The sequence below is a fragment of the Mizuhopecten yessoensis genome, unplaced genomic scaffold, assembly GCF_002113885.1.
Source record: "Mizuhopecten yessoensis strain PY_sf001 unplaced genomic scaffold, ASM211388v2 scaffold716045, whole genome shotgun sequence".
NCBI lineage: Eukaryota > Metazoa > Mollusca > Bivalvia > Pectinida > Pectinidae > Mizuhopecten > Mizuhopecten yessoensis.
In genome coordinates this window covers 6321-16102 of record NW_018479920.1, presented here as the reverse complement: position 1 = coordinate 16102, position 9782 = coordinate 6321, and the positions used below count along the sequence as shown (strand labels likewise).

The 9782-nt window shown below is 34.8% G+C and overlaps 1 protein-coding gene across 2 annotated transcripts in view; it reads left to right on the top strand.

Annotated features, from left to right (window-relative positions):
- LOC110441587 (hemicentin-1-like) overlaps positions 1 to 9749 on the top strand; it is a 36438-nt gene extending 26689 nt beyond the window's left edge. For both annotated transcript variants that reach the window (XM_021484779.1, XM_021484778.1), the window contains 6 exons: positions 1987 to 2268; positions 5730 to 6059; positions 7394 to 7498; positions 7738 to 7759; positions 8871 to 8926; positions 9168 to 9749. In XM_021484779.1, coding sequence (XP_021340454.1) covers positions 1987 to 2268; positions 5730 to 6059; positions 7394 to 7498; positions 7738 to 7759; positions 8871 to 8926; positions 9168 to 9202 — 830 coding nt within the window. In that variant the 3' untranslated portion in view covers positions 9203 to 9749. The remainder of the gene's footprint in view (positions 1 to 1986; positions 2269 to 5729; positions 6060 to 7393; positions 7499 to 7737; positions 7760 to 8870; positions 8927 to 9167) is intronic.
- The last annotated feature ends 33 nt before the right edge of the window (positions 9750 to 9782 follow it).

The window sequence follows — 9782 nt, the reverse complement described above, 5'->3', positions numbered from 1 at the left end:
ACTCACTCGGAACGACCGACCTAGATGCTTAATTCTTACATCTTAAAATATTATTGAACTGTGCTTGGTGAAATATCCACGTATTCACGTGTCCTGTGCTACAAATAAACATTGAATATGGAACTACATTTTGTTGTGTTATTGTTGTTGACGGTTGCTAAGATCTCTCACGATAGTGTCACATTTCCCCGCGAAAAACACTGTTCTCGCCACTGCGTTGCACCCGTGTATAAGCAGGAACAAACCCTGTTTATTTGTTTTATTCGTTGTTATATCGATCCACTGAAAGGATTCGTCGATGTAAATATAAGGAATTATATTTATTTTTTCAACATTTATGAGGTCATAACAACAATGGGTTTTTGGACATATTTTACATGAATCGCTAACTAGAAAGTCTCTAGGGTTATTAATATTTCCAGGGCAACACATATTGTTTAAATGTTGATATCAAAATCTGGTATATAACAGGGGACAGGTTTATTAAAGGTCTCATTTTTATATCATATTAAGCGTATTTTTTTTACAATAAATGACTTATTTTATGATGTCATACGTATCCTCATTTCCTGAATTCGATGTTTATTCCATTTGTATATGTTAATGGGAAGGCAAGTTACTTCGTACTTTTGAGAGCAAGAACATAATTTCAGCAGAGTCTTGTACATCAGTGTAAAAAGCATGACTATGCAAACTGAAGTGATCATTTGAAAATGTGGTTTGAAGATGCAGTGAGTCCAATGAAACTTATACTTTATGCATGTACTTGAACATCCACACAGTGTTTAGCGATCTACACAAGTGTCTAAGCATCACTTACATATATGTATCCCATGTGTTGTTATTACAATTGACTAGTTGTTTAACAGATTTTATTACACATTACATGTTTTGGAAACGAAATTATCTTAATACCCGAAACCTTCTCCTTCACTAAGCAAATCATCTACGAGTATCATGATCGATGGATTGTTCTCCTAGCATGACGTACCGATGGAAACTAATATGCTGTTTCGGTAATACATTGAAAGCAGCACTTTATTTTACAAGTCCACAAGAGCTTTGTTCTACATGCATAAACAATGAAATAAATATGTTAACAAATAGTTAAGCTACTGTAAACATCAGAAATACAAACCTTCTCCTTCACTAAGCAAATCAACTACGAGTATCATGATCAATGGATTGTCCTCCAAGCCCCATAGCATTGCGTACCGATGGAAACTAGTATGCTGTTTCGGTAATACATTGAAAGCAGCACTTTATTTTACAAGTCCCAAAGAGCTTTTTCTACATGCAGAAACAATGAAATAAATATGTTAACAAATAGCTACTGTAAACATCGATATTTCCCTGCTTTGTAAATACATATAAAAATGATCATGATCATTTCAGACATAAAGGCCCTATGTCGTCATGGCTCAGACTGTTATAGCCATTTTCTATATAACATAGTCACTTCTTAAATAATGTGTGATACAGTAAATTTGTAATTTGCTTATATTAGCAATTAATAGTATAAACGTATAGCGACATGAATGATTAATACATCTGTTCGCATATTACAAAGTTTCTTAAATGTTTATCATACAATGCGTTATAATCATAACAGAGAAAAACAAACACAAGTATAGTTACACTGTCACTATACATACTTCCCTACGCTACATTGTGCCAATAATCACATACTATCTTCCTACATTTTCGTCCTGTTTTATAAAATAAATATTAACAAAGGATTTTGTCAATCAGGTCTATTTCTTCCTCTTGAAATGAATGATATATTTGTTTCTATGATCCCGATATCACGTAACACATTATAAACCAAAAATTGAGTAATTGATACAGCTCCTATTCAGATTAAAGTCGATTTATTTGTTTCGTCAGGCGTTAAACTGGATAAAATTATGTATAGCCAAATCTTCGAATTCAAACCAAAACTTTATTGTAATGCTTATATACAAAATAAGTTATTTTACATTTCAGTTCCTCCTGAAATAGACAGCCTTGAGTACAACCAAGGAGACGCTGATGTGACTGAAGACGGATCCAAGACTCTCATTTGTAAGGTGGAGAGTGTCCCAAAGTCTACAATAACATGGTACTACAAAAATAATGACACAAATCTGTTTACCGCCGCAGATGTACTGGAGAGTAGCTACACCCTGACTACTGCTGGCTGTCTGGACACAGGATTGTACACATGTTCTGCAAGGAACAGTGTATCTAACACAGCAGTGACCAAGGACATAAGGATCAACGTTTTATGTATGTTGTATTTTCTTTATTGATTCGAAAACCATGAAATTAATATCTGACCGAATTGTTGACGCTATTTTTATTTTTTAGTCATTACTAATATATATACATTCTTACTAAAAAATACCCCATGTCGACATTATGTTTAAAATCAACTTTTTTTGCAGCGTTTTACCTGAGCAAAAGCGATTGCCGCCAATCTTAAGCTAGAATCACTAAAATGATCGAAAAAGTAAGCAACCGATACATGCACATAATACAAACAGCGATTTTTTTTATATTAGTTCCCATTGAATATTAGCGGCACATCCATTTTAGTTGATATAATCACAGATAATATTGTTTCTCCGTAGGTCAAATATGTTCAAAAAACGTAGGCAAGTTTTTTGTTAAAATGAGGTCTTTTTTGAAAAAAATAAAATAAAAAGCCTAATCTTTCCGTTGCTTACTGCTTCTCGTCTCCAGATTGAGAGTCATAAGACGACCTAGGCTCTAAGTCGTGACCATATATCCTGTTCGCGAACAAAGAAACTAAAGTCAGTGAAATAGTCAACGGTTGATAAAGTCGTTGAAACCATGTCGCAAGGTTAATTTTGTACTCTGAAGTGGGTTGAAAACTCAATGCACATCTATTATCCATTCAAAATCTGCAACCTTATGTTCCCGTCCAATCAAAATCGACAAACATATCTTCTCGACCATTCAGATCTCGAATGATCAGATAATTTGACCGTATCTTTCGACAAGGTGTCACATCTCACCAGGGCTCCTTTAAAAGGAAACCGGCCAAAGACATAATTGAAATCGTTTTCCCGACGTAACATATTACAACAGTACTTATTTCGAGGAAGATACTAGGAGTGTTTTCCGTGTCATGGCAATAGTATTGCAGTTTTCGGTGAATTTGCTCAAATTAATTAAATCATTTCATATGAACAAAGGAGAGGTGTTTTAAAGCAAGTGCCAAACTTTCGGTTGAAAGAGTTGTTTTCCCTACGTTTTTTTATTGTCTTCTTCAGGTTTTGTTTGCATGTTTTAAGAAAATGTCGGTGTACATTGAGATATTGAAAACAAAACAACAGCAAGAACACTTTCGATGTTTCATTAACAAGCACTCTAGAAATATTGCGAAAACGTCACTATTTGCATTATCCATACCCCTATCCATAAATACAACATTCTCCATACTTTTGAGATCAAAGGGCGATATCTGCGGTTTTCATGAGATTCAACTATAAAGAAAGTATTTTTTTATGAGGGGATCACACGAAATGACCAAGGCGCTTATTAATAACATTCTTGCTGCAATAAACATTGCAACTATGAAAATATATGACTTCAATACAGGGTTCACGCCAGCTTTAAAACATTCTTACGTTCAAACTTTCGCCAAAGTTAATTTCCTTGCGCCAAATTTGATATTAATGAGCCAAATAGTCTAACCCTTTCACCACTGTAAACCATAATGGACTTATCCATATCAATGCATGGAAGTGTTTACTAAAGTTGCATATGGGCGAAAGGGTTAAAGACATAAACAAGGCGCCGTGGTCAAACAATTCAGTTCAATACTTCCCTTTTGCTTAGATATTTTCATCACTATTACCCTTTACTCTGTTTGTTACAAAGAGCTCACACAAAGGTAAAACTTCTGTGTCTCGATTACCTTATGATCCCCTACAATATTTAGATTAAAATGTTGTGTCCCTAAATTTTCCATGTATTAGATTACAATTATCTGTGTCTTTTTACTTGATTTCAGTTTTTTCTTAAAAAAATAATCCCACCCACCCTGGGAACTATAGGATAACACAAATCTTATACAATCAAAGAAATTGATAACAGAATAATTCAGAATAAGTGTAATCACTAAAAAAAGGTCAACTGTTAAACCAAAATCAAAATCCTTAATTTCGGTCCAGATCCGCTATGACACTTACATGTGCATATATTTAGTCAGCACTTAGAACTTCTAGTTTGTCCGAAATAACGTTTTTGGGGGAGGAACAAAGAATATAGTAAAATTGTGTCCACATTAAATCATGTCGTGAAATGTTTTGACAGTCTCACTTTTTACTGTTTTGCTATTTAAGTTGTTTTATTAGCATTACGTTCTGAATAATCGCGGAGTTGATGAACATATTGGCTTAGATATAAGGATCGTTTTTCATCGAACATTATTGTTTGCTTGTATATACCAGTTAATCGTGGTTGGATTTATTGGATAACGATTCATTAGACCTCTCAATTATATCCCCATTACCCTTGGTTAGTAGTAAGGACTCCTGACCACTGATGATCACGTAGTGTTTGCTACGTACACAGTGTGCCAATAGTACCATTCATATGGGATTAGTGATTGTAACAATAGCGTAACACTAAGCAGTTAATTAGGCAGTTAATTCACCAGGATGTGTCAGCTAGATGGTCCCTGTTTACCGTTACCATTTGATACGGCCATAAACTGACACAGGGCATATTTTTGTAAGATATCGACAGAGCAGCTGGCATTATTATGCACCAAAAATTCGTCAGAACTATTTTTATCCCCAAAATATTATTATTCTCACATTTGGCTCTATTAGCGACCGCTGACGTGAACCATGCAATATTTTCTTCGCTTGGTAACTAATCACGAAAGTAGAAACAACGTAATCAAGATTTGTGCAGAATGAAAACAACTCGAACTTTACTTAAATGTCGTCGCGTAAAATATGTTGACATGCTAATTGTAAATTCACTTGAATGATGATAACTTCAGTTTAAACACGTTTCCATGTGAATGACGTACTCCAAGGTAAGCTGTAATGTTAACAACGTCGTTAAAGAAAACGCCGTTAGTTTGACAACGTAATGAAAAGAGGCCAGTAAAATTAAAAACGTTAAGAACACGCCGCCAGCTGATTACATACACAAATATCTTGTTAGCTTGATAACGCACTCTATTGTAAGCCGTTCGCTCAATTACGTCGACTGAAACCGGTAGCCAGCTTGAAAACATAAATAAGTGCAGCTAACACGGTTCATTACGTCATTTAAAACACACCGTTATCTTCATAACTTAACTTACGGTAAAGAAAACAGTGAATACACTTTTTAAAAGTAAAAGAAATATCACAATAAAATCCAGTGATAAATCTATCAATAAAATGTTAAAAGCTTTATATATGGACCGGGAATTTAAAGTCCTGAAATAGAAAAATAAAAAATAGAATCAGTCATGACAAGTTTAGGTTGGTAGTAGCTTTACGGAATTGTTTTACGTCCAGGTATTCCCAACAAAAAAGTGGCCTATGGCAATTTACACCACATTCACCATACATCATTATACTATCTTTATGACAGTAATTACATATTAAATCATAGTTGGGTGTATGTGAGTGGGTTTGCGGTAGTATGTGTGTGATACTAAATCGTAGAGCTAAGTTGTCTTATTTTGTGTCTTTTTTTTTAAATTCCATCTAAATTAGGTTCTCCGCGCCTCGATCCAAGATTGTTCACAGTCCGAAAGATGTTGTTGGCCACTCATGATAATCTAATTATGAATGCCATGTTTCTGTCAAACCCGGAACCCTCATCATTCACATGGACTTTCCAGTACTCCTCACATAATTCGTTTACTGAGCTAAACGACGGGACAGACAACTTTGTTATACATAATACACATTTTTCATCGAGCCTGTCAACCTTGTCAGTTGGGACACGTACGAACATAAAAGAGGCCTGGTTTGGAGTATATAACGTAACGGCAAGAAACAGTGAGGGCTACGGGACACTCACTTTCACAGTTGCTGATAAAGGTAAATTAATAATTTAAGCATAAAACCGGCATTTTTAGTAAATTCCAGTTGCTTGACCTTGTTTTTCTCTTGGCGTTTTCGTTGTGTGCTGATAGTGCATATAAGACCATATCTTGTGCAGGCGTATTATGTGATATGGGAAATCTTTCATATTCTTTATTTTAGATTTTATTTTTGAGATACATTATGTATGCTTTGAACAGGCGGTATCAATTTAATCAACACATGCAAACTGACATTGTAAAAGCAGTCCTGACGGCTAGGCTTTTTGTTTTTTGAGTAAATAGGTATTTACATAATCCAATCCTGATTTTGATCTGTTTGCGTATTGCGAAAACGTTTTTATAACCCGGGAAATCCTACTCACTGAGGTGTGAAACTGACATGTGTCATACACTGAAAAGCAATAGTCTGAACGCAATTTAAAAATTCAATATACAGTTTTGTTAAGATGACTGTCATATCACTGATGTACCTTTTGTAACAAATACTGATGAATATAAGCAAAGCAAAAGTCACAGACACCTAGCAAATACTATCTTCCTGTTCTGATACGTGGTACCCTGGGGGACCCCATTCTTGACAGTTTTACAGTCATTGTAGCATGTTCTGGATGCTTGGGATAACTACAGAATAAATAGATCAGTAATTTAATTCTTCCTTATTTTATACGAGTTTTCCGGTATTTTGTATAGTGTGTACTGCCCTACGGATCAAACGATGGTTAAAATGTTCAATTCTGAGCACGATTTGTGGAAGATAAGTGGATCGTGTGCGCACGGTATTGTTGGTACGATGTCAGAGACTCACAAGAACCTAACATATATCTCATGAGTTGGTTTTAAGCAACTGGAGTTTGTAAGAAAATAAGGTTCTGAGAGATACAGTTTAGAATATATGCACCTTCTATGTTTCATTCGCAATCTTATTAAATACATATGTCATGTACTAATATGGTATACGGGTCGGCGCTTTTTATTTTGTTCACCTTGTTGTTTCTTTGCCATTGTTCCAGGTCTTACTTAACAATTATTTGGCTTTGGCCTAGATTTACTAGGCACGTATCGTCGATGAAGCAGAAGGCGCTTACCTTACCGGAACAGAGTGTCTTATTCTTCTTTACTTTATAATTGTATCTTTATCATACAAATATTTGTACTTTTCATATTTTGCCATTATGCTATTACTGTTGAGTTCGAACGACTTAATTATATGCCACTTTTAAGTTGACTGTTTGATGACAACAGTTCACTTAATGAATCAGGTAAAAAAAAAATATCATATATTGATTGGTTTTTAAAAGAAATACATATTCTACCTTTTGCTTAATAAAGAATGCCCCTGCAGTACCGACAGCATGTATGTAACAGGAGTTACCCTGATTTGTACCAGTATTCTCACGCTCCTGTTAACAGTTGGACTTGGAATATTCATTAGTCGTACGTACATATTACTCAAATCTGTATTTGAAAAAAAAAATGAAAAGAAATTGCAAAATTCATATATGAGTTTTATCAACATTTTATATTGATCAATATTTTTCACTTGTTCTGTCTGATTATCTATATCACGGATTGAACATACTGAAGACAACTGAATAACTTAAATGTACGTTCGTTATCTGATAACGTTTAACAAGTATACACTACTTTTAACATCTACCTATGTTATTTTACAGGAAATGGTAGACTGCCTTGTATGTAAGTAAATGAATGCCGACACCAAATCGACATTATGTGTTTATTAATTATTTCGTCTTTTCGTAAATATCGTGCTTATATTAATGATAATGCAATTTTGTAAAAATCAGTTTAGTTTGAAAAGCGTGCTTACTTAAAATCATACTATGTTAAGAAAATCATGTTCCGAAATTTGATGGTACAGTTGTGTGACCGCACAACGCACCAACATTAGCGTGCGCATATCGTGCAAACATCGTGCACACACCGTCCGCAACTTTGTCCCCCCATGGTGCGCACAATTGTGCGATTTAACAATCGTTGTGCGTTTCGCAATTGGGTTCAATGGTTTGATCAATATAACGGAATGAAAGAAATTCGGAACCCTCATATGGAATAAGAAACACGGTATATAATAATTGCCCATCATAATAATAAGGATTTTGTTTAATTTTACAATGCGTGTTACACAGTAACCATTAGACTGTTTCAAGAATGGGTTTGGTTACTAGGAAACAGAACTGGTAAACAACATTTTGACTGGAGTTTTACCTGGCCAGTCTCTGAAAAAGAGAGCTACATATACAATATGTAATGCCGTAAGACCGTAATTTATAACACAACTGGACGTAAAGTATTTGTTATTTATATCTGTTTAATTTATAGCTCCAGTTCATCTTGATTCTAACACCTTAAGTAAGTGCCCCGGGTGGGGAAAACTACGTTCCAGGTACAGATACACAGCGGCTATGGTTACATGTACCTGGGGCCGTGTGTTATTTTACATATGTCGATTTGGGTCGTTTAATAAACGCCGTTTTTAAATTTAAGAAAAATACAGATCGAAAGATCAGCTAATATTTGTAGCTAGAATATAGAAATATACTTAAAAATCAAATTTATAGGTGTCAACACAAAACCGTATATATTGTTAAAGCATTTCTAAATGTACTCCAATCACGGTTGTCATCGCACAACGTTCGTTCATTATTAACACATGTGTGCAATCAATGATCGTCCACATCGCGAGCACACCGCACATTGTGTAACGTTGTGCGATTCCACAACTGTATATTGTGAAGTATTAGCTGTGAATTAAAAATATATAGTAATTTCGTATATTGTTTTCTAGCAAAGGTCAGCATCTGAAACAACGGGAATTTCAGAACGTGCAACTTTCAGAACGAGGTTAGTTCAGTGAAAAATGCTTGATATTTTGGTACACGTTGTGTAAGTGATCATGTCCAACATCAATAATTTCTTTTTTATATACAATTATTCATGTTGAGTAAATTTCGCAATATCGGTTAGGTTGTATACATTGAAATACAAAACAATTCAAACAATACCCAACTCTATATAACAATCGTTAATTTGTACAAAAGTGAAAAGGAATTTTGATTAAACTATTTATTTTTTTTGGATTCAGCTGTGACACCCAATGAAGAGGAAGACGAACGGTAATCGTGTTTGAACATTCAACACTTACTCAAAACAACATTTTAGCGTTATGGTTTGGTTTTATTTTATTCATAGTCCAATTAACAGCTCACTGAAAAACAATGCCGAATGCACCCAGTATAGCATTCCGTCCGGTCACATTGTAATGACAATGGGTGAACTACTTGATGCCATTTCCCCAAATGCTGAACGTTAAGCCGGGAATAACAGCTACCATTTTAAGGACTATGGTATTGTGACGTTTCCCAACATGGTCCGTACCAGTCACACTGAAGATTACGGCGCTATGTATCCAACAGCTCATTAACAGCGAAAACTCATCATTTTTTTCTTTTTTTCAAACAGTACACAATATACTAAAACATTACGGGCATTTACTGGAATCCCACCGTTGCCGCCAATTTATGTGACGTTTCCCCTATGGTCCGTATCAGTCACACTGAGTATATCTATCCCAAATGGGGTGCATCTATATTCTAGTATAGATGCCAATATATACAGATAAGTTAATCTAGCTCTGAAACATTGCCTATGTCCGAGCAATCACTGCTTGTGATCATGTACGTTTTGTACTAATAAATAC